This window comes from Cornus florida, unplaced genomic scaffold, assembly GCF_030987335.1.
Source record: "Cornus florida cultivar Cherokee Brave unplaced genomic scaffold, ASM3098733v1 CherokeeBrave_3.0.0_Hap2_Chr02, whole genome shotgun sequence".
In the NCBI taxonomy this organism is placed as follows: Eukaryota; Viridiplantae; Streptophyta; class Magnoliopsida; order Cornales; family Cornaceae; genus Cornus; species Cornus florida.
The window spans coordinates 32383512-32408856 of record NW_026775572.1 but is presented as its reverse complement, the minus strand read 5'-3'; the positions used below and the strand labels follow the sequence as shown (position 1 = coordinate 32408856).

The 25345-nt window shown below is 33.5% G+C and overlaps 1 protein-coding gene and 1 long non-coding RNA gene across 2 annotated transcripts; both read left to right on the top strand.

Annotated features, from left to right (window-relative positions):
- The first annotated feature begins 5138 nt into the window (after nucleotides 1–5138).
- Nucleotides 5139–18243, top strand: LOC132294574 (topless-related protein 3-like). The gene is made up of 25 exons (XM_059792483.1): nucleotides 5139–5443; nucleotides 5999–6178; nucleotides 6282–6395; nucleotides 7351–7509; nucleotides 8728–8902; nucleotides 9005–9134; nucleotides 9571–9677; nucleotides 9819–9951; nucleotides 10070–10179; nucleotides 10531–10600; nucleotides 10674–10747; nucleotides 10829–10924; nucleotides 11016–11108; nucleotides 13244–13371; nucleotides 13578–13812; nucleotides 13904–14071; nucleotides 14160–14243; nucleotides 14704–14856; nucleotides 14940–15050; nucleotides 15152–15331; nucleotides 15414–15542; nucleotides 15623–15718; nucleotides 16696–16878; nucleotides 16957–17132; nucleotides 17856–18243. Exons 1-25 carry the CDS (start codon nucleotides 5364–5366, stop codon nucleotides 18067–18069), a joined length of 3378 nt encoding a protein of 1125 aa, XP_059648466.1. The 5' UTR covers nucleotides 5139–5363; the 3' UTR covers nucleotides 18070–18243.
- Nucleotides 18244–19555: 1312 nt separating this feature from the next.
- Nucleotides 19556–24159, top strand: LOC132294573 (uncharacterized). The gene is made up of 2 exons (XR_009478118.1): nucleotides 19556–19899; nucleotides 23643–24159. It is a non-coding gene; the product is annotated as an uncharacterized LOC132294573 (long non-coding RNA).
- The last annotated feature ends 1186 nt before the right edge of the window (nucleotides 24160–25345 follow it).

The following is a 25345-nucleotide window of genomic DNA, read 5'->3' as shown; positions in this document are numbered from 1 at the left end:
GAGAGAAAAGGCAAGTTTAGGGCAATTTTAGGGCAAATCTCTGAACTTGCCTTTTCTCTCTGCAACTGCAACCTACAAAATCTACAATAATCAGAATCAATATATATATATAATTTTAGGGCAAATCATTTCAGCCACCACTCGCAAGCTTGCCCTCTCTCTCTGCAACTGCAACCTACAAAATCTACAAGAATTAGAATCAATATATATATATATATATATATATATAATTTTAGGGCAAATCATTTCAGCCTCCAAAATCGTCTTCATCTCTATTCTCGTTCTCAACTTTGAACTTGCCCTCTCTCTGCAACTGCAAACTACAAATCTACAAGAATCAGAAGTTCAAAACCCATATATTTCAGTTAATCTATCTGTCGGCAAGAATCAAAAGTTCAAAACCCATTACATATATCAAAACCCATATCGGCAGATCATTTCAGATTGTTCAAAAAATCAAAACCATATCTTTCAGTTTCCATCGTCCGCTTTTCCAGTTCGCTTCGCCGTTCGCAAGGATGAAAGGCTGTGAGGTTGGGTTTGTTTGGGTATTGGGTTGTGTTCGGTGTTGATCGACGACATGGAGGGCAATCGGACTGTGCATGTCGATCGCGCATGGAAGCTCCAATTGCCGACGAGCACGCCGATGCCGTTGACGGAGCAGTTGCGGATGTAGATGGAGAAGAAGGCCATTTGTGTCACCAACCAGTGCTCGAGTCGAAAAAAGAGGATGAACACGAAGACACCATCAAGACGACGAGGATTAAAGGGTAGTTTAGACCTTTTAGTTTCAAATACATTTTATTATAAATATTAATATATAATTCATGGGCAATATAGTAAAATCATATATTTCCGTTAGTAAAGTGGACAACCGTCAGTGACAAGGGGTATAGGTGGAATTATGAAACATAAAAGGGGTGTAAGTGAAATATTGGCAAACGTCAGGGGTGTAGGTGGAATTAATCCAAAAATAAATTACTTTTTTTAGCTGCCTAATGAAATTTAACGATTAATATTTGAGGTGTATATGCATTTTTGTGCAGACTAAGGAGCAAGTTCTGTGTATATATATATATACACTCACATACAAATTAATTATATATATTAAAATTTTTAATTTTGTTTCTATCACTTGGTGGCGATAGCAGCGGTGGCGATAATAGTCGGTGGAAATGAAAAGGGGAGGAGGTAATGGAGGAGACTAAAAGGTTTATTGATTTAAGGATATTTTGGTTATTTATTTGATATGATGTTTTGGTCCAAAATATCATATTTTATTGAGAGGCCACTTAAACATTTCATATTGCTTTAAAGGTGATTGGGGTGTGATTGTTCAATTTGAAAATTTTGAAAAATGTCATTGTTCAAAAAGTGTCAAAGTTATAGATGATTGTCTTAATGTCTTTAACTCAAATCTAAGAGGATGTCAATATAATTTATCAAAAATAATAATAATAATAATAATAAAGTAGGTTGATAACTAAAGTCTACAAAACTATTATGAAAGGAAGTGTATTTGGATTTTTTGTTTTCTTTGATATTCGGTGAGTTTGATCATATATGTTTAGACTGGTCTCCATAAGTTAGGCTCTTCTTGAGGCAATTCTAGACTTAAAGCAAATATAAAACTTACCATTCCCACGTTAACTATATTAATACAATACTAATAAATTTTAGAATAAAGTACATCTACACTTCCTAAGATTTGACAAAAGAATACTCAGATGAAACTTACCTATTTTTTGGACAAAGATACTCCCTGAAGATTCAAAAATAGACAAAGACACCCTTTACATGAGAAATTAACCAAATTACCCTTTGGCCATTTATGAGACTTTTTTAACTTTATAATTTAATAAATTGGACCAATCTACCCTCATGAATAATTTATACATAAAAAAAAGTAACAAAAAAAAAAATTGTTATTTACTTTATAAATGTCCCAACTTCTTAAAAATGTAGACGATTTTTTGATCCAATACATATATTTCAAATAAATTATATTTTGTTATTACTTATTTGCTTTTTCTTTTTTTTATTTTTAAATTAAGATGCTTAATTCTTTCATCTAAAAAAATTAAACCAATTTCTTTTCCTTAAAAATAAAAAATGTGGTACCAGTATAACTTTATGCATCTTAAATTATATATCATATATTATGCATTTCCCAACATAAAAGGAAAAAAAAATAATAATAAAATAAAAGGAAAAAAAAAACAAAGGCATGCATAAAGTTATACTAGTACCTATTTTCTTTTATGTTGGGAAATGCATAATATTTGATATATAATTTAAGATGCATAAAGTTATATTGGTACCATATTTTTTATTTTTAAGAAAAAGAGATTAGTTTAATTTTTTTAGATGAAAGAATTAAGCATCTTATTTTTTTTTTAAAAAAAGAAGAAGTAATAACAAAATATAATTTATTTAAAATATATGTATTGAATCAAAAAATCATTTTAGACGTCTACATTTTTAAGAAGTTGGAACCTAAAAAAAAAAAGAAAAAAAAAAGTGAACAATATAAAAAAAAAAAAAAATTTTTACTTTTTTTTTTATGCATAAATTATTCATAAGGGTAGATTAGTCCAATTTATTAAAATGTAAAGTTAAAAAAGTCTTCTAAACAGTTAAAAGATAATTTGGTCAATTTTTCATGTAAAGGAGTGTCGTTGTCCATTTTTGAACCTTCAGTGGGTGTCTTTGTGTAAAAAACAGGTAAGTTTCCTGTGAGTATCCTTTTGCCAAACCTCAGGGGGTGTGGCTGTACTTTATCCTAAATTTTATTTAAAAATTATTATTTACCCTAAATTTTATTTAAAAATTATTATTTATTCTTATCTTGCAATAAACTAGGGAAATATAAAAACACTTTTTATATTTTTAGCTTAACAAATGATTTAATTGGATGGAAATGGATGTGTAAGAGCCTGTTTGGGAACCAAAGTTATTTTGTGCTTTTTTTTTAATCTAATTATGTTTTGAAGTGTGTTCAATATTATTTAAAAGTATTTGGTACAATATTTTAAGAAGCAAAACACGTGAAAAAATGTTTGGTGAAAAAGTGTTACAAGTTCAAAAAATAAAATGGCTACTTAAAAGGTCATTTTAGAGTTTTTTCTTTTCATTGCTACAATGCATAAGTAACTTTGATGCTTTCGATTTTCATCTTTTTATTTTTTATTTTTTTATTTTTTATGCGCTGCATGCATTTCAAACCCATTTGGGTCAAAAGATGCAAGTCCACTGGCCTAATGAAACTTAAACGGAGCAAAGCCCAGCCAAGTAGCCCATTACAACTTATGTTGCAAATACAAAGCCTCCCCGAAAAAGAGTCACCAAATTACCAAACGCATGTACTTTCTGACCTTCCAAATGAGGAGATCATGGGCTCAAGTCATAACATTTTGGGTGTGAGTGTGTTTTTTTATCAATAATAAAATAATTTAACAAATTACAAAGTCAAGAAGATTGTTGAGATAAAAATGAAATTATGATAAGATGGAACCTTTAAATTTCTATGGAACAATAGAAGAAAGTTGTAATAATTTAGTAATTAATAGAAAGTTGTAATTATTTAGTAATTAATAAGGTGTAATTATTTAGTAATTAATACGGTATAATTATTAATATGTTTTCTTTGGTAAGTAATATAATTAATAGGCTAAAAGATATACATAGGTAACATAATGAAATTAGCAATATATATATATATTATATATATATAATTAAATCACTTTTATGGAATTTATTTATTTATTTATTTTTCTCATTGGGGACTCGAGTGCCTGCCTTAATTGACTCATGGCTGAGTCCGCCCTGTCATATTATTAATTCATCTTTAACATCATCTTATCTTATTTTGAAAAAGTTCAAATAAAAGTTAATTAGCTTGTATGGCTATAACTGCAAAGAAGAGTTTAAATGTTCTACTAGTACTTAACTATTATATTACAACAATTTAAATATTTGTCCTTGTCTTATTAAAAGTATCAAATTATTGCTTTGAATTTTAAATTAAAGAAAATTTAAATTTCTACAATTCTAAATCTAAGTCACCGATTTCATATTTCAAATGATAAAATTTGAGTATTTAAAGAATTTTAAACTTTTTACAATCACATAAAATTCATTATCAAATTTTCAATAATATTCAAATAGTATAAAGTGATTTGAGAAGAATAGTTTAAAGTGATGGTCGAGACTTTATAGCACATAGTTTTGAGTGTTGCATATGGTTGGAAGTGTTGTAATTGTCCAACCTTATTCCTTAAAATGTTTCACTCATTTAAGAAAAAAATAAAATGGACAATCACATAAAGTGACATTTTTTGATACATTGATTTAATTTCAAAACTCAAAAATCTATGACTTCATTATCTTTTTATTGCATTATTTTGTCCTTGAAATTTGGATAGAGTGTGATTTCGTTTATATTGTGACAAATTAACTATGTAATTTGAAATTATGTGGTTCCGATTAATCACAAAAATTTATATAAATATAAAGCCGATCACATTTAATTAGCTGCATGACCTTTCGTAATTGATCGGGACAATATGGTCCCAACTACTTAATAATTTTTCTGTGTGCAATAATACATCACGACATAATACAACATCTAACAAGAACAATATAACATAATTATTGCATAAATGATATGACTCGAACACGGCACAATTGTGGGAAAATGCGAACAAAACGAGAAACTAGTGGGCAGTGGGCCCCACTAAGCTTATCTTCTAGGTGCGTGGTGGACACAGCGCGTGGGGTTAAATATCCTCCTTAAACCAACTGACAACAACTTAAGTCAGCCGAATTAAAGAATATGAAAAGAAAAGAAAAGAAAAGAAAAGATAAAAAGCAAAATATCGCGAGAAGTTGGCTGAAAGCGACAGGATCGAGATGGACGTTACGAACTCACATTAGATTAGATTTGAATGTGTGGTTTTGATTCAGCAACACGCACTTTCTCCACCATCTCACGCAAAACACCGATAACTACACCACACCACTTATCACCTAATGCACTTATCTCTTTTCAATAAGTGCACTTACTTATCACTGATAGCGAGCGAGCGACCAAGTTCTCTCTCCCCCATCTCTCTCTTTAAATACCCCTTCTCTCCATTATCTTCTCTCTCTTCTCCGCAGACTTTCTTATCAAGCTTTTTCTCTCAGCAGAAACCCTAGAAATTCGTGAAGTCCTTCGTCGTCTCTGACTCTTTTGTTTCTCGATCTGTGCTTTTTCAATCTGTTTTTTCAGTTTCTTTGTTCGGGTTTGTGTGTTTTTGGAAGATAAATTTGTGCTTTTATTGTTTCTGGATTCGAAATCCGAGTTCGGTTTGGTGGGAAAAATGTCCTCTCTTAGCAGAGAACTGGTTTTTCTCATACTCCAATTTCTTGAAGAGGAGAAATTTAAAGAGTCTGTTCACAGGTAAGCCTCTTTCTCTTTCTATATCTATCATCTATATAATTATCCGGGCATAATTCGATTTTGCAGAAAATTCAATGAACAAAATTTTTGATTTTGATGTTCACGTTTTTAAAAGAAAAAACGACAATAACCTCAACTATGCAAATTAGATATTTAATTTAATGTTCAGTTAGTGAATTTTTTTCTATCAAAATACTAAGATTTTAAAAATATATATATATATATATCAAAATACTAAGATTTTAAATATATATATATATATCTATATATATAGTTTTTGTTTCAGAGAAAGATAGAAACCAAAAAAAAAAAAAAAAAAAAGAATATGATATTTGATGTTGTTCTGGTTTCAAGCAGTTGTATAAGGCCTACTTGAGTGAAAGAATTTTTTTTTTTTTTTTAATTTTAATTTTTTACTTTAGGGTTTTAGAATTCAAAATTTTATTTATTTTTCCTTTACATTAATAATAATAAGCTTAGTGTGGAAATGTATTTTGATTTGACTTGATTCTGGGACTGGTTAAAAACCAAAAGAATGTCTATTTTGTTTTGTAGGCTTGAACAAGAATCAGGGTTTTTTTTCAACATGAAATACTTTGAGGAGAAAGTACAAGCTGGTGAATGGGATGAAGTTGAGAAATACTTATCAGGATTTACTAAAGTTGACGATAACAGATACTCCATGAAGATATTCTTTGAAATCAGGAAGCAGAAGTATCTCGAAGCTCTTGACCGGTATATTGCAATCCATTTATGTTTATGATTTGTTTTACATTTGTGTTTCTTGGGGAAGATTTGATTTTTGTTATGTCTTTGGTTGTTTTATTGATATGATTAGGCAAGACAAGGCGAAGGGTGTTGAGATACTAGTGACTGATTTGAAAGTCTTCTCCACCTTTAATGAAGATTTATATAAAGAAATTACTCAGCTATTAACACTTGGCAATTTCAGGTAATATGTTTTTTTTTTTTTTTTTTGACTATATTTAAGGTATAAGTATGCATTGGCAAAATAAGAAAACAATAAGTCAGTTACTCCTAGGCTCTGTTGTTTAATTGATGAGGAGCTGTGAGAAAAGAAAATAAATTCAGGTTTTGAATTTTCAAATCGTTTTTATCTGGAGAGAAAAACACGCGCTCATGAATGTTGTTTTCTCTCCATATATGGTATAAGCATGCATTAGTAATGTAGGAAAACAATAAATCAGTTATTCCTGTGTTCTGTTTAATTGATGAAAAGAAAATAAATTCAGTTTTGAATCTTCAAATTGTCGTTACTTGGAGAGAGAAAAACATTCATGCGTGCGTGCACACACGCGAACTCAGCTGAGCCTGATAAAATATTTGGCTTAGTTAAGGTCAGTGCTTTCATTACAGAAAAACCGCTATAGCGCGCGCGCGCGCACACACACACACATATATATATGAGATTGAAAATCTATCTTTCTTTTCTTACATGTGGTTTTTTGAAAGAATGAGGAAAGTAAAATGCTTACAAAAGGAAGCCACTTCAAAGCATTTTCCACTTGTTCCCTTATTTTTGCAAATAACCATAAAGGTTATTACACATATTTGGCCCGTCAATGAAGGACTAGATTCAAACCTAGACTGGGCATTACTGACTGCCCTTGACTCGAACCCGCTTTCGCACTCTTTGTAGCTTGAGCTTTTACCTTTGTAGTGATTGCACCAACCAATTGGCCCTTAATTTCATGATCTAAACAAAGTGTTTATTTTACTGCATTTCTCATTGCTGATATGGGACAGGAGTCTTGGTAATTTCACGAAATTCTAAGTCTTACTAGATCTAGATAAAATTATTCATTACAATGCTCTGTTCAGGCTTTCGCTGATTTTGTGAAATAAAAAAGGGTTGTTCATGGTAATTTTTGTTCTTTGTATTTCAGGGAAAATGAGCAGCTCTCCAAGTATGGTGACACCAAAACAGCTCGTAGCATAATGCTGATAGAGCTTAAAAAGTTAATAGAAGCAAATCCACTTTTTCGTGAAAAGCTTGTTTTTCCTACTTTAAAGTCATCAAGATTGCGGACTCTAATCAATCAAAGGTAAACAAAAATTTCCCTGCCAAAATAGAATTAGATTTGTAATGGATGAAATAGAAAGTTTTGATTCTCCAACTGTCTCGTGGTTGTTCTTTGTAAGCCACTTTTACCCTGCTGCAGTTATTTCTTGGGAGCAATCCAGTTTTCTTTTGTTCTTTCCCTTTTAGGTCTTCTTTTCCCTTGTTGTTTGTCGGAAATCCTTCTTTCCGTTGTCTACCTAATGAACTAGCTAATATTGAGTCAGCCTTATTGAAGCTTTAACTGTTCTTATTTCTTATTTTTATGACAATATATTCTGTTCTTCATTATTAAAATTTTAGTTTTTTTTTTTTCAAGGGATGAACGTTGTTTTTAATATTTGTGTGCGACATATGGATAACAATTATATTAATATAGATGTTGATGTCTTGATTTTTGGACCCCTTCCATTTTGTTAACTATAAATTTATTCCACACACACACACACATATATATAGGGAGGCGATATTCACACTCCACTTTTCTACATTCAAACTCCACATACTTTTTCTTCTAAATAAAATGACAAAAAGGTCCCTAAACTCATTGATGCACCACCATCTCTTATTTTATAATACCATAGCTATCCTTTATACCATAAACTATATATTTACTTTATTTATTTTATTTAGTATTTTTTTTTATCCTGTCAAAAGAGATAATTTATTCAACATAGATAACTTATTATTGGTTTTTTTTTTGGGCCTTGTCAAAAGAGATAATTTATTCAACACGGATAACCTTTTTTTTGTTCCCAAAAGACAAATTTTCAACAAATAGAACTCTTTTTTTGGGTTTTATTTTTATCTTTTTTGTGTGTTGTACTTGATTTTTTTTTTTTTTTTTTTTTTTTTTTTTTTTTTTTTTTTTTTGAATTTTGTCAGATGGATCAGAGAAGGGGAGACCAATCATATCTGAAAGGGTAGTTGTGTAATTTGAAAATAAATAATTGTTCACTTGTGAAGTTAGGGTTAGAAGAGTCATTTTCTTTTATATTGGAGTGCAAACGTAGAAAAATGGAGTGCGAATATCGTCTCCCCATATATATATATGAATCCTTACATGTTCTTGCTCCTCAGAAGCTTTTACAAATCCGTGGACGGTCTTCTTGTTTTCTTCATTGTTACATATATTGCAGTAGATATTTAGACAATCATGCTATTAATGTATGGCCTCCAATATGCAATTTTATGGTCTATCCAGTTTGAACTGGCAGCACCAGTTGTGCAAGAATCCAAGACCAAATCCGGATATTAAAACCTTATTCACAGACCATAGTTGCACACCTCCAAATGGGGCCCTTGCACCTACTCCTGTCAATCTTCCACCTGCTGCAGTTGCGAAGCCTACTGCTTATCCATCACTTGGAGCTCACGGTGTATGCTATCCTTCATCTCAGAAGTTCAATTTTTACTCAGATTAACTACATACTTCTTAGAAGCTTACTGATGAATATCTTATTTTCATTTTTTCTGTGTAGCCTTTTCCACCCGCTGCAGCAGCTGCTAATGCTAATGCTCTAGCAGGTTGGATGGCAAACGCTGCTGCTTCCTCATCCGTTCAAGCAGCTGTTGTAACTGCATCATCTTTACCTGTTCCACAGAATCAAGGTCAGACTTTTACTTTCAACTGGAGTTGGTATTCAAGCAGTTGATGGAATTATAATTCAAAGAAGAGAAAACATTGTGCACGGTTGCTTATAACAACATTTTTTGATTTTATACAACATTTGAAAAATAAATACATTCATTGCCATTTTTACTCAATCATGGCCACAAGTTCTAGCGTTTATGTGGAAGGCAACATATGAGAAGCCTATAATTTCTAATATCCAATATATATATGCATTAACTATATACATATATTTGGGGGGAGGGGTGTCATTGATTTGTTCTTGGACTCTCCTGCTACAAGTGGCAACAAAATCCACTTGATTGTATGACATAGATTCCTATCGTTATTTATGATGCTCATTGAGTTGTCAAAACAATTCTTGCTTCATTCATGCATCCATGTGTTATATGCTTCACTTTTTCTTTTGAACAGTGTCGATCTTGAAGCGTCCAATAACGCCTCCAACAACATTTGATTTTCATAGTACTGAACATGAACAATTCATGAAACGTTTGCGGTCTGGACAGTCTGCTGAGGAGGTAATCTTCAAGAGTTGCCTTTTCTTATATACTGTCCTGGATGTTTCATCATTCCCTTTTTCATTTTGCAATGCGCCAAATGGTCCTCTTACTAAAATCATTCATTATTGGCTGGCTGATATTTCTCTCCTAAATATTCAGGTTACATATCCAACAGCTCGTCAACCTTCTTGGTCCCTGGATGACTTGCCAAGAACAGTAGCTTTTACCATGCATCAAGGATCCACTGTCACAAGCATGGATTTTCACCCTTCACACCACACATTGCTTCTTGGTATGATATTCCGTGGTTGATTCTTTGTCTTTATCTTTGGTGATTTTGTAGCTGGCTGCAACTAAATAGATTACAACTCTTCTTCCAAATATCTGACTTGGATTGTCTCCTAAAACAGTTGGTTCTAGTAGTGGCGAAATAACACTCTGGGAGGTTGCGATGCGAGAGAAGTTGCTTTCTAAGCCATTCAAGATATGGGATATGACGCCTTTTTCATTGGCATTTCAGGTCCTTATATCATCTTTATTGTTGATTCCATCTATCATTCCTTTTCTTACTGAAAACACACTTATTTCTTTCACTCGTTTTGTGCATTGTTCTTGTTGTTGTTGTGTTATGTGTGTGTATGTAGGTTATGGTCACAATTTAAAATAATTAGTAACTAGCTGTGGCCTAATCATTGTTGATGTCTTATATGGAATTGTTGATATCACAAGTGACAATTTTGAAAACAAGTCTTTAACACGCCAATACTGCAGTGACTTTGTTTGGGTTGCATTGGGCAATATCCTTTATTATTCTTGAAAAGTTGTAGCAACTACTCTTTTAGTGGATTCTCACAGTTAAGAGTTTGAACAGGAATCCATTGTCAAAGATGCACCAATATCTGTAAGCCGTGTTACATGGAGTCCAGATGGAAATTATATGGGTATGTGCATTTCAACTAGTGAATGGCTCAGAAGGTGCCTGTGAGTATTTTTGTAACTGTATTCATGTTGCAGGGGCTGCGTTTGCTAAGCAAGTGATTCATATATATGCATATCCTGGATCAAATGATTTACGCCAGCATTTAGAGGTAAGTTGGGATATTGCTGCACCTGTTCAACAAGGTAAAGCTTGTAGCTGCAACTTGAATGCTATCTCTTTCTGCTTGCAGATTGATGCCCATGGTGGTAGAGTGAATGACTTGGCTTTTGCTTATCCAAACAAACATCTGTGTGTAGTAACCTGCGGAGATGATAAGCTAATAAAAGTAAGATAAATCTTCACATACTTCTAAAATTTAATTTTTGCTTTATTACTACTACTACTACTACTTTCACTAAATGTAAGAATTGGAACAGGTGTGGGATTTAGCAGGACGAAAGCTTTTTAATTTTGAAGGGCATGAGGCACCTGTATTCTCTGTATGTCCTCATCAGAAAGAGAGTATCCAGGTATGTCACAAAGGGGAAAAACTTCTTTAGTTGGTAACCTATCCACTTGCTATTTGATTTGGAATTGTAAATTTTAGTCTAGATCCATCTACTCTAGCAGAAAAAATAGGCCAAAACTTTAATTTTGAGTAAAAATTAAATTTTCACCAGGGCAATATAAAGTTTAATTTGATTCAACCATTAATGTACTTTCTGCCTCCTCCATATTTTCTAATTGTTTTTGGTTCCTTAGCATTGAAAAATGTCTATCAGCAGTTCCATTTTTTAAAATGTCTAAAGCACTTATAGAACATTGTAGAGGGTGGTAGTTAATTTATTTTCTTTGATTAGATTATGAAAAATAATGAAAATAGTTCATGAATCTGGAGACCATTTAGGTGTACTTCGGTCTTCAGTCACTTGGTTTCAGGTGCAATATGTGTGCTTGTACTTTGAATTGCAAGCAGCTCCTCTGTCCTCTTTCAAAATCTGAAGCAAATTCTAGAAGATGTATTATTTTACTTGTAGCTGTTCTTTGTTTTAACAAGGTTACAAAGAAGTAATAATAAAGATAGTATTTATTTACAACTTACTATTGCAGATACTTTATAATTTGAATACTCACTATCTTGTGTTTTTATGTTTGAGATTTGATTATCTTGCATCCCTAACCAAGACTAAACTGCACAACACTGTCTTGTGAGGTAAACAACTGAATGATGATACTATCGGCAAATTATTAAAAAGTGTAATAATTGAATATCTAAAATAAGGACTTCAAGCCAACTCAAAAATTTTCCCCAACTTACCTTTGCTCTATTACAAACTGTTATAGTTTATACTTCTTCAATAAGCTATCAGTGATTACAGTAACAGCTAATAAATACCACCTAAAACATGATGACCACGAGAGGCATTACAACTTAAAAAATTGACTGATAAAGAAATACTTTAGCAAATTCCAGTCAATACAAGTTGTCAAAAGAAAGTTAACTACTCTGTTAATGTTTACGATAGAATTTATTTCAGTAAAACGTAACTACTAATGCTACAACAACCACAACAGTTGCTGCTGTGCTGCTCTTTGCCACTGCAACCTCTGATAGTACTGTCACCGTGAGATATTGCTGCTACTGTGATTGTCAATGTCCCCACCATGATGTAGCACATTTATTACATTAAGGAATATGGTTGCACTCTTATCAAACAAGAGTGGAGTAACAGAAACTTGGATATGAAATAAGATATTATGAAGATGGCAGAAATAATAAAAAAAACAAAGGTGCTGAAATTTAAAGAAAGAAAAAGAAACAAAAAGGAGGGGTGGGGGAAGAGGGATTGATGTGTCACACCTATTGCATGTAAAATTTATTCGTCTAGTTCATTCATAAAAAATGAAAGTTACAGCAGTATATGTAGCTGCTAAAGGAGGTTACAAATACTTGACGATTATCCAATCATGGTTGGCAAAACCGTGTGAAATCCAATTTGCGACTAGGTTGTAATTATGCAACGACCTTTTGAGTTATGACAACTAATAACATTCTTGACCAATTACAATGAAATTCTGCTCACTATATAATAACGGAACAACTCTATGCACACTAAATTATAGTTTGAAATCCACTTGAATCATGCTGTGTGTCAATGAAATTCACTCTAAACAAATTTCCTTGAATGTCATCTTCATTACATGATTTCCCAGTTACAGTAATCTCAACCACCCTAACACCAATACCACCATAGTAGTGTCACTGCAAGTACCAGTTCCAGTACCTTACACCAATGTGCCACAGTTGCCACCTCTTTACAACCTGTGCTATACCCAACACTACCACCCCACAGTCATCACAACACTGTCATTGTGCTCCCATCTTTGCATCACTACCTCTCTATACCATTAGTGACATCCAACTGCTCCTATTCACCATCTTCATTTTCAGATATGCATTTTCAGATGCTTTGTTCCTCTCTTCCTATATTAAATGCACGTTCAACATGATCATGAATGCACTTCTGATCACCATTTTACCTGCTTACGGTAGAAATGATGGGACTTATATGCTGTTATATAAAATTTTGAGAGTTTCATGTCATGCTTTTACTCACTAATAAATAAATAAAAGACATCATGCTTTCTACTTGTACTTTTACAGTTTATATTCTCAACCGCTATTGATGGGAAAATTAAGGCCTGGCTATATGACAATATGGGATCTAGAGTTGACTATGATGCTCCTGGGCACTGGTGTACTACTATGCTTTACAGTGCCGATGGAAGTAGGTAAGATTTGTAAACTCAAAATATTAGACACGATTCATAGGACATCTTTGCCTTGAATTTTTTCATCATTTTCTTGAAGTACGTATATCTGTATATTTTCTATGTTGATGAAATTTGGCTTGTCAAATGAGGTGTACATAGCGCAGTTGATCCTAATGTCTTATCGAGATTTCAGATTTTTCATTATTTTGCGATCCTTCTTTCAGATTGTTTTCATGTGGAACAAGTAAAGAAGGGGACTCTTTCCTGGTTGAATGGAACGAAAGTGAAGGAGCGATAAAGAGGACATATTCTGGGTTTAGAAAGAAATCACATGGTGTGGTGCAGTTTGATTCAACTCAAAATCACTTTCTGGCTGTGGGTGAAGATAGTCAGATAAAGTTTTGGGATATGGACACTACTAACATTCTCACGAGCACGGAGGCAGAGGGTGGACTCCCAGTTAGTATTGCAAATATTAATTTAATAGTTCTTCTGAGAATCAATAACCATGTTTGAATCATGCAATTAATCATTACATTTAATGTCTCAGAGTCTTCCTCGCTTGAGGTTCAATAAGGAAGGAAATCTTCTAGCTGTATCTACAGCAGACAATGGAATCAAGATACTTGCAACTGCTGCTGGCCTTAGATCATTAAGAGCAGTTGAAGCCTCGTCTTTTGAAGCATTAAGAGCGTCTGGGGAACCTGCTGCCATCAAGGTACAAATCATTCTTTGAGTCTTTAAACTTTATTTGTTAAAGTATTTACATTATGACATCTATAGAGATGTTTTTGTTCATTGATCAGGTCTCCGGCTCTTCTGGTGTTGCAAATGTTGGTCCAGTCAATTGTAAAGTGGAAAGAAGCTCTCCTGTCAGGCCTTCTTTACTTGTATGTCGCTGATACCTTTGGCACTTAAAATTGTCCAGATACTCTCTCTCTCCAGAAAATATTACAAATATTTGTTGCAGCAGTGACCATGTTGATTGATTGCCCATCATGAATTAATATGTTAGAAACAGACACTATTTAAATCTTTGAGGTTTCTGATCAATTGTGTTAGAAGGGATCGAGTCATCTCTGCTTCCCATCTTAACAGTATGTTGGGAGGAGCATGCCAGTAAACACTTTGGTTTCCATCCAAGGATGAGCATGCTCTTCTATGCAAGTGGAACTTACAAACAGACCCTAACAAGTGACTCCTAAGACTACCACCTCTATTTTTTTTCCCTGTTGATTATGTAGCTCTAGTTTTGTTGGCAAAGATTTCTTATCTACTTGTATTACTGCAGCTTAATGAAGTCTTATGCCATCAGATAATTAACTTCGGTTGTTTCGGTTTTCTTTCTAGAATGGAGTTGATCCTTTGGCTAGAAGCATGGAAAAACCAAGAACTTTGGATGATGTAACTGATAAAACCAAACCCTGGCAGTTGGCCGAAATTATGGATCCTGTTCAGTGCCGGCTAGTTACAATGCCGGACAGCACAGATGCTGCCAACAAGGTGTGTTAAGTAATTTCTATTTTTTATTTGTTGTGACAAACTTGATTTATTGTGCAATGCTTTGACTGAATGTGTATGCTTAGGTTGCCCGGCTTCTTTATACGAATTCTGGTGTCGGAATTTTGGCACTTGGGTCAAATGGTATTCAGAAATTGTGGAAGTGGGTCCGCAATGAACATAATCCAACCGGAAAGGTAATGGAGATGGGACTAATTTAATGTTTGTTTTCCATTTATATATGTTGTATATCAATTTTTTGGTCGAGGAGATCTCTGAAATCGGTGAGGGTTTAAAGGCCACTGCCAATGCTGTTCCACAGCACTGGCAACCAAACAGTGGTCTTCTTATGTCTAATGATGTGTCAGGTGTAAACCTTGAGGAAGCAGTGCCATGCATCGCACTTTCAAAGAATGACTCTTATGTGATGTCAGCCTCTGGTGGAAAGGTTTCATTGTTCAACATGATGACATTCAAGGTATGTCTCCACATGCATAGGTTGCACACTATGTCAACATTGGTATTATACATGCTTGAGTTTGAGTTGCTGTGATGTGCAGGTAATGACAACTTTCATGCCACCTCCACCTGCTTCAACCTTCCTAGCATTTCATCCTCAAGATAATAATATCATAGCCATTGGAATGGAGGATTCGACTATCCACATCTACAATGTTAGGGTAGATGAGGTAACTACTTCCATAATATTTCATTTTCTGTTTTTGCTGCGACTTGACCAGAACTGACATGATTGTCTTTGCCGTTATAGGTAAAATCAAAACTGAAAGGTCACCAAAAGCGCATAACTGGCTTAGCTTTCTCAACCAATCTTAACATACTGGTTTCATCAGGTGCTGATGCTCATGTAAGTTGATGTGATTCGTTTTTTCTTTCCTTTGTTGGGGCAAAGAATGGAAAATATCGAATACCTTATTATTGTTCTTTTTATTTGATAGTACTCAACTATAATCACAAACAGTTTTTTCTATAAATATGTTGCTTTTGTACAATCCATTCCTTCCCTTAAAGGACAAAAAATTAAACCCAACTTGTCACATGGATATACAGTATGAGCTAACTTAAAATTTAAAATATAGTGAAATCTAGATTATATACAATTATTTACCATATATTATCTGAAGGATATTCAATTTCATTTCCTCTTTCACATCCTCCTATTTTCTTTTTCCCTGCCAATAGGGGTGGGCGTTAGGCAGGCTTGGATTTTGAGTCAGAAAAAAAGAAAGGAAAAGAAAAGAAAAATGAATAGGCCTTGCCTGAAGCCCAACTAAATTAAATTGAAATAAGACCAATTCTCAATCCACTATTCGCCTTAGCTGTTATATTAGCAGATTTCTTCATCAACAGTATGCCATTCCACTTGTTTCCCTTTTCTTTGTACTCTGTACAGCAATGGAGACGTATTTACTTCATCTCTTTCTATTGGAAAGGGCTTCTGTCTAATGTCACCTGATGCATATCTTTCTTTATGTAGAAATAATTGGTAGTTAAGTATTTCTATCTTACGAAGTTGAAATTATTGGCTGATATAGAAAGCAGATAAAGGTTTATGGTTTTAAAATGGTACTATTTACTGAAACTTGAGGAATAATATATTGATGCAAACTTTGAGCTGTTAGTTGCTGCTGCGCTGTAAATTTCATTCTCCTATATCTGGGCAGTTAAATATGTGGTCTGCATCTTAAATTATTGCTTTTGCTTTTCTCATCAAATGCATTATTTTTTTCTGATTGAGAATGTTATTAAGAAATCCCATTCGCACTCTGTCACATGTGATCATTCTGGTTTTATTGGTACTAATATTGCAATTTTATGTTGCAGCTTTGTGTTTGGAGCATTGATTCGTGGGAGAAAAGGAAATCAGTTCCAATACAACTTCCTGCTGGTAAGGCACCTATTGGTGACACTCGAGTACAATTCCACTCTGATCAAATCCACTTGCTGGTATCCCATGAAACTCAGTTAGCAATATACGATGCCTCCAAGATGGATCGCGTCCGTCAGGTAGAAAGCATACCTAAATAACTGGCAGTAAGATTGTCGTTAACAACTCTTAAGTTCTTTTCCATTCTTCCAATGCAGTGGGTCCCACAAGATGCCCTCGCCGCGCCTATTTCTTATGCGGCGTATTCCTGCAACAGTCAACTAGTTTATGCTTCCTTTTGCGACGGTAATATTGGGGTCTTTGATGCGGATAGCCTGAGACTAAGATGCCGCATTGGTCCATCTACATACTTGCCCCAGGCAGTTGTGAGTGGGTAAGTAAGAGTATAACGGCTTATTCCCTGAATTTTTATTGTGGCAACTTACTTGTATAGTATAACGGCTTATTCCCTGAATTTTTATTGTGGCAACTTACTTGTATGATGTTGTGAAACAGTCGTAGAGTTGTTGGTCCTTGTTAAATATTAACAAGACATCTTGCATTGTAGCCATTTTTTTTTTTTTTTTTTTCACATCATTGTCTGATTAAGCTGCCTTTTCCTTTACATGGTTTAATCCATTGAACTTCGGGAATTAGCCTTTTGTTTCTGTATTATGGTTTTCTTATAGTGCATACTCCAGCCAGTCAGTATCCTCTCCCTTATCCCATTGATTGCTCTCTAAGGTCAATATGTGTATACAATATATATAATTTGTCTGACCTCAGTCTTTGACATCATTATGGAATAGTTCCGAATTTTTTTTTTTTGTTTCAGTTCATTGAATAATAGTCTCTCTTAGAAAATGTGAAACTTGCTGTTAAGAATAGGTTTATGATTAATGGTGTGGATAAATAATTTAGTATTATAGAACTACATAAAGCTTATAAGTCTTTCTGGCCTCTGTGTATGCGCGCTATCAAGCGTGTTTATTTCTCCCCCCCTCCCCATTTTCTCTCACTTTCACTACTTTTTTGGTAATCTGAATTCTGAATGTCTAAACCTTTTAGCATTGTTACTGATCTTCACAACTGAACCCTTTTGTGTACATTGTTGTAGAAGCCAAGCCATATACCCGTTTGTTGTTGCGTCGCATCCACAGGAGCCGAACCAATTTGCTGTTGGATTGACGGATGGGACCGTTAAGGTGATGGAACCCTTGGAATCAGAGGGTAAATGGGGAGCAAGTCCACCCGTCGATAATGGAATGCTAAGTAGGGCGGGCTCATCATCTAACACAAGCAACCATGTGCCTGAGCAGGTTCAACGATGAATGTTTCTTGTATTGCACCGTCACCATTCTCACATGTAATTTATCGTTGTAGGTTTTAGGTTTTTATTTTCCTTTCCGTCCCTTATCAAAGGTAAGGTTTGACATGATATTTAGAGAGATCCAGTATTTTATGTTTATTTGTTATAGTCAATTAACATTAATATCCTTTTCCCAGTGTCATGTTCTCTAAATTTGTTTTTGTAACTAGGTTAATGCATCAGTTAATCATCCTAAGATTGCGTTTGGTTGGAAAGAAAGTTATTGACAAAGAAATGACGGTAATCATGGCATGAAAGAAAGGAAACCAATAGTTTCTGCTAATTGGGAGATGGTCATGCATACTTTATAAAAGGATGTTGAAGCATCCGAGATGCCGCTAGTGGTAAGGTGGTGGCATTTATTTCGTTTGATAAGAAAATGGAAATATTATCCCATATGGCGGAGCCAAGATTTGAATTTTGAAGGAAATAATTTAGAGAATGAATAAATAAGGGAAATTTGACCTTTTTAAAATGGTAATTAAAGAAATTTAAAAAGTAAAAGAGAAAAATAGAAAAAAGTTTAAAAAAAATTTGGAAATTAGGGAGTATAATATACCAATTTCTATATATATATATATATATATATATACACACACACACACACATTGGGCGGGATTATATACCCCTAGACACACATTGGCTCCGCTCCGAATGAGATTGGATCAATTTAAAATGGGACTAGGAGTCCGTAATGTAAAATGGGACTAGGAGTCCGTAATGTAAAATGGGACTATGAGTCTGTAATGATTTTCTAATCATCGAATATGGCTTGAGGTAAAATTATTTCATGGTGTATTATGAATCTTATCTAATTTAATATTTGATTAAGTTCATTTGAACTCCCAAAATTATCAACAATTTTAATTGTCCAAAGGTGAGTTTTCTCCTCATGGAGAAAAAATTGAGATATTTTTCTATTCTCATATTGGAGACAGTTTTTTATTTTTTTATTTTTATGATTTTTTTCACAACAGAACCAGGTCCTAAATTTTCTAAACTTAACTTTCTTTATATTTTTTTTTTTAAAAAAAAAAAATCCCACTTGCAAAGAGAGTAGGAAATTTTTACTTTATCGTGTACTATTTTTTTTTATTACAATTGCGTTTTTTTATTTTTTTATTTTTTTTTAACTAGCAAAAAAATGTCATTTTCCTTTCTGACTAAAATAAAATGGGTGTATTCATAATTTTCTCTCTTTCTAAAATTTGTAATTAATTTTTTTAACAAGGCCAAAAATTTTGGTTCACCACAAGTCCAATCAGATTCTCTTGATTGATTTGATTAAAATAAGGGAAATTTAAGTAATCAACAATATTTGTTTTCCTTTATAACTTCCATACTATCTAGACCATAAAATTAAATATTTCTACAACTTTCTTCGAAATTTTTCATCAATATTGTATTATGTGTTAATAATATACTAATTATGCCCATAAGGAGAAAAAATGATACATGTGGTCCACAAAATTACTATCACAATTCATAAAATTTTAATATTCAAATGAAATAGTGCTTTTAAAGAAAATACGGAGTAATTAAGTTGATGTAAATTTTTTTTTTTTTTTTTTAAACCAGTACAGATTTTACGGGTAATCAAACATGCCCGGCCCGATCCATATGCAAGCTTATATATATATATGTAGCATACCAGTTGTACGTTCCCCATTGCTAGGGTTTTTGTCCAAAGCTCTCTCGATCAATTTTTATTTTCTCGAGATAGGGTTTAGGGTTTTCTATCAGAGCTGCTAGATCTTCCACAGATTAGGGTTTCGTTTTACGCCCAAGATCGGTTTGTATTTCTAGCTTTTTTGCCTTAAATTTTATCTATATCTGCATATACACACAACACATGCATATACACTTTACACTTTGTATATTAAGGGTTAAGAAAACAATTTTTAAGATGCAAGAATAAAGAATGGATTGTTCATAGTTAGTGAACGTTTATCTTTAAAGTTGGTCATGATTGTTGTTTCTATATATATTAGTGAATGTTCTTGAATCTTAGAAAATAATTGATTTTGATTTTTGCTCAGGTTTTGTTTTATTTATTTATTTATTTCACGCTTCATCTTCTCTTGTATAATTGATGGAGGGCTAAGCACTTTTGACTCATCGAAAATAATGGTTCTAAGTGGGCTCTATTGGACTAGATCAGTACATACTCAGTCACTTAAAACAAGATGATGATTAAACAACCTTTGTTAAAAATACCAATTTTTAGGGTCTGGGGGAGAAAACTTTGTTGGTTTTAAATTAAATTATTCTTTTTCAAATTTTCCTTTTGTCTTTAATCATACTTTATTATTATTATTATTATTACTAATTTAATTGAATTCATTCAGTAATCATGTTGATTTTTGTTTTTATTAGTGTTTTCTTCGACACTGTCTTCGATCTTGCCATTGTGATTTAATCTAGGGCTTTAGAGGATGAACAATGAAGCTCTGAATCTGAGAGTGTTCAATCAGAGTAGGGTTTATAGGTGTTATCGGTAGTTGCAGAAGTTAAGTTGCTTTAGGCGTTCTAGATGATGATTGTGAGGTTGATGTGCTTATTGACGGTCTAGTGCTGTTTTAATATATTCCTAACAGTACTTAACATAATCATAAGCTAGATTTATCTTAGCCACTCTGTCTTTCAAGTCTTTTCTTAATCTCATAAGGGAAGGCTATCCGCGTCGTGGCTTATATATTTCAAGTATTAAGTGTTTGTCATGTGTATAAAAGAAAATAGCTTATTCCGTACGGAAAATGTGTAGTATTTTTATGTTTATTTATATTACTATTCATAAATTATTCATAGGAATATGCTTTGGCACTTGACTTTATATATATATATATATATTACATTATATTCCATTTGATTTTTTAGATAAAGATGGGGTGTGCCAAGTAGTGTGTCAGAGTTGCTAAATGGTATGTAAAGTAATGAAACATGCATGTATGTAATAGGAATAGAGTAAAACTTGAGGAGAGAGATACCACCAGGCCACATGCCTTGGAGGTTGGGAATCTCCTTGGGACAACCAAGGCATGTGGCCAGTGATATCTCTCTTCTCCTCTAGTTTTGCCCTAATCCTGTTACATACATGCTTCACTACTTTACGTATCATTTTGGTTCTGCCTTATGTTGAATGGCAGAAGAACTTATAATATGGGAGTAGCTAATGTATGAAGTGATCTGTTACTCCTAATTTAATAGTATGTGATTTGACTTGCTTATGAGCCCGTTGTTTTGTCATGGAAATGTTTTGTCTAATGTTTGATTACATTGTTATTTGGATGTATTCCTTCCCCTTCTCATAGCGTTTGAAATTAAGTGGTTCTATAGTATGTGGATGATTTTAGATTTTCATTTTTGGTGATGACTCCAATAATTTACACTTCTCTCCCTGTTTCATACACTTAGTTTCTGTGGAAATGAAATGGTACAATTTTGTATTCATTTTACATACAAATGTCCCCTTAAAATTCGGTATAGTTTTTCTTGGCAACTCTTAACTTGTTTATGAAAGTTACTGCATGATTGCTTTTCTCGGGTATCAAAATATAATAAATTATAAAGGAACCTGTTATTTCAAGAAACAATTACATCCACACAAACACGTGCACACACATGTATCATGGCTTATTCTACTTCTGTGGCTTCTCAAGACATCCTTTGATTAAAAACAACTTCCTACAGTAATACTTTACAGTTCTGCCAAGTTCACTGTTCTGACAGTGTCCGGCGATAAGTATGATGATAAAACAATTCCATTGTAGTGTAACTGTTATTCAATGGTTACTGGTTTCCCTTTTCTTATAGCACTTAGTATTTAGTCCGATTTGATATATATATATATATATATATATTTCAATATGTTGTTACTACCTCTATCTCGTATAATATTTGCCAAGGGGATTCCAAATTTGTATTCTACAATGACTTTTTGAATGGGACACTTATTTTGCGACATCTCAAAAGAAAAAGGGACATTTATGATGAAGAATTATAATCTTCAAAAGTTTTGAGAATCAAAGACAGTTTTGAGATAATTAGAAAAGACTGTTCTATGATTTTTTATTTATTTAATTCTTTAATTTTAAACTGTGTTTTAGAGAACAAACTATCAAATGGTTTCTCAACTTTTTCTATATATATTTTTTATTTTCAAATCTCTGTGATTGAAAAACCAATGTCAGAAAACTGAACCAAACCAAACTGAAGCTTAAATTATTGTGATGAATACACAATAATCATTTGATCTATCTCCTTGTTAAATTAGTTAAACACCCATTTCACTTGACAGATCGTGTCTTTCTTCATTTTTTGTTTGCACCATCTCTTCGAGTAAAAAAAGCATGGTATTTTTAGAAAATGTTAGCTTGTAGATAATTTAGCCCGTCAACATTTAATAAATTTTCTTGCCATCAAAGAAGCTTATGATTTTTTTTTAATAGATATTTATGTTAGATTATTATGGAAGCTGTTGCCTACATATTCAGACGTACATACGTACATACATACGTATACACATACACATGCACACATTGCAAAAGGTTATGCTATTGTCATGGCATTTACAGCCATCAATGGCCTAAAATCGCTTCCTATACCAAAAGTTTTGATCCTGCCAGGTTTCTCTGCACTGACAGTGTGCAGCGAGAAGTATGATGGATCACACAATCTAGTCTAGTTTCTAGTGTAAAGTTGGGTTTATCTTATGAAAATATTCATGTTCTTTATATGAACTTTTTCATATTCTACGATTAATTTTGGTCATGACTTCTTCCCCCAACACCCCAAAATAATGATAATAGTAAAGCTGGAGTGGTGTTATTTTCCTGGTGTGTTCAGAGATGAGCCCTATTTCTTTCTCTTTCCTTTATCTTCTTTTAGTTCCGCTTTCTTTCTTTATGAAATCATATTTTATAATAGGGGCATAGTAGTGTAGCCTGAGTGGTTTGGTTTTCAATAGCTGATGTCATATTTTGAAGCAAAATCCCAAATAAAAAAAATAAAAAGCTCATATTGTGCTTTGTATTTGAAGTGTTGTCTTACACTTACAGAATTATGAGTTCTCTTTTCAGAAACTGGTATCACATGTTTTGGGGATGTTATCTAATTATGTACGCATATACACAGCATATTAACGATTATGACAGCCACAAGTGTTGCATGTGTGTTCACAGAGTTCTGCATTCCTATTAATGCACAAGAAGCCTCTGAAAACACTCTCCTGCATTATAATTTTAATGATCCTGCTAGGTTTTTATGTGCTGAAAATGCACTGTGATATTATGATGTACTACACAATTCTTGCGGTGTAACTGTCTCACAATATACAATTGGCTATACTTGTTCTTATTGTGATGAATCATGTGCTCTTTTTCTAAATCCAAATGATTTGCTCCATGAAATAATATCGTGTTCAGATTACTTTTGGTTTACTAAAGTATCACGTATAGTCCTGAATATGTGGACTACAATTTGATTTGTAGGAGAGGGATTTTTAAGCAAGCTTTGGCATTCTTATTACTTATGCAGATGTTGAGACTATTTCGTGTTCATGAGAGGGAATATGGAAGAGGGTGTAGCAATAGAAATCAGGATACAGCTTATGAAAAAAAGAGGATACAGACAGGGAAATGGAGAGGGCAATTTTCGCCTGAGTGAAGATGGGAATATGGTCGAGGGAGAGAGACATAGATGGAAGGTGGGAAATGAAATAGGCACCACAGGTAGAGTGGCAGAGCAACCATTCAAGGAGCCACCTTATGAGTAGGGATCTTAAGGATCGCAATGGCAGGGAGAACTGCAAGAGGAATGGTTGCAAAAGTGCTAGCCATAGAAGGCATGGGAATGGGCCAGAGGATGGGGTTACTCGTCAACAACCAAAAAAGAAAAGAAATATGACACTGGCACAGACCTCCGAGATCCAGACACCTCATTTTTGTTATTTACTTGTTTGCTGCAACTCCAAATTTGTAAGAAATATTAGTAAATGTGTTACATTAAATTCAGTCTTGTTTGCAAATAAGAAACAATGCATAATTTGTTTTCACTCCTACCCTTGAATTAGAACTGTTTGATTTAGATCTGCTCTGCATATATTGTCTCAAGAATTGATATTTCTAAATTGATCTTGGTGGTGAACGGGAAAGACTAACGAGCTTTGATTTGCCAATTTGCCACAACTCTATTCTGTCTTGTTGCCAAATTTTTTGTCCCAAAGAAGAGGGTTAGGTTGGCAACATTTTTTGTCCCAAAGAAGAGGGTTAGGTTCTTGATTTTGTGCTCGATGTTAACAGAAGACATCTACTTTCGAACAACAGACATGTATGCAAAGCACATAAATGCTGTAGAGGCACTCTATGTCCTGTTCAATACAAGACTCGATACATGAAAGGTTGAATACAACACTCGTACTTGAAAGGTGATATTCGAAGAGTGTGGCATAAAAAAGGTTGAAACATGGAATTTTTATGCTAAAAGCCTCTACAACTCTACAAAATCTATCATTAAGTAAATCTACCATTATCTTTATATGATACTTTGCGATAAGAAACCATCTGAATGGTCATTATCATCACAAAGTACATTATGTGTTTTGTGCACAGACCACTCATGCAACATTTTCCTTGCACACAGTAAAATCACACTGTAAAAAACAAAACTGAAACCAGAAAAGTAAATATAAAACTAGAAATAGCTCATTGAAATGCGTCTGAGGGGATTCACAGCTCTTCGCATGGAAGCTCTTCCGGTAACAAAATGCCATTTTTGTCATAGCTTAGGGTACCGGATAAATGTAATGGCCGGCACCTCTCTCCCATCAGTATCCTCTTCTTGCATAGTTCCTCATCTTCATCTGATTCTTCTTCTTCTTCTTCTTCTTCTTCAACCAGCTTAGTTGCTTTCTTTCGAGTTGACCTCCCCCTCCTAATTACTCTATTACCCTTCACTCTCCTGCTTGGAGCCCTATACAAGATGCTTGAACTCTCATGTTTTCCCACTGCACCAACACCTCCATTGCTACCATTACTGCAACAACTATCACCACGAGTGTTGGCTCTCTTGTTTTTCTCTTTGAATGAGTTCAAATCCATTGAGAAAGACTCTCTGTGAGCCTTGATTTGGAAACTCTTTCCCATTTCATGGTCTTCAATCTCCAAAATCTCCTTCAAAGAACGTGACTTCGACATAACAGAATAGTCTAGTGCTTCAAATGACCGATCCCCGTTATCCAC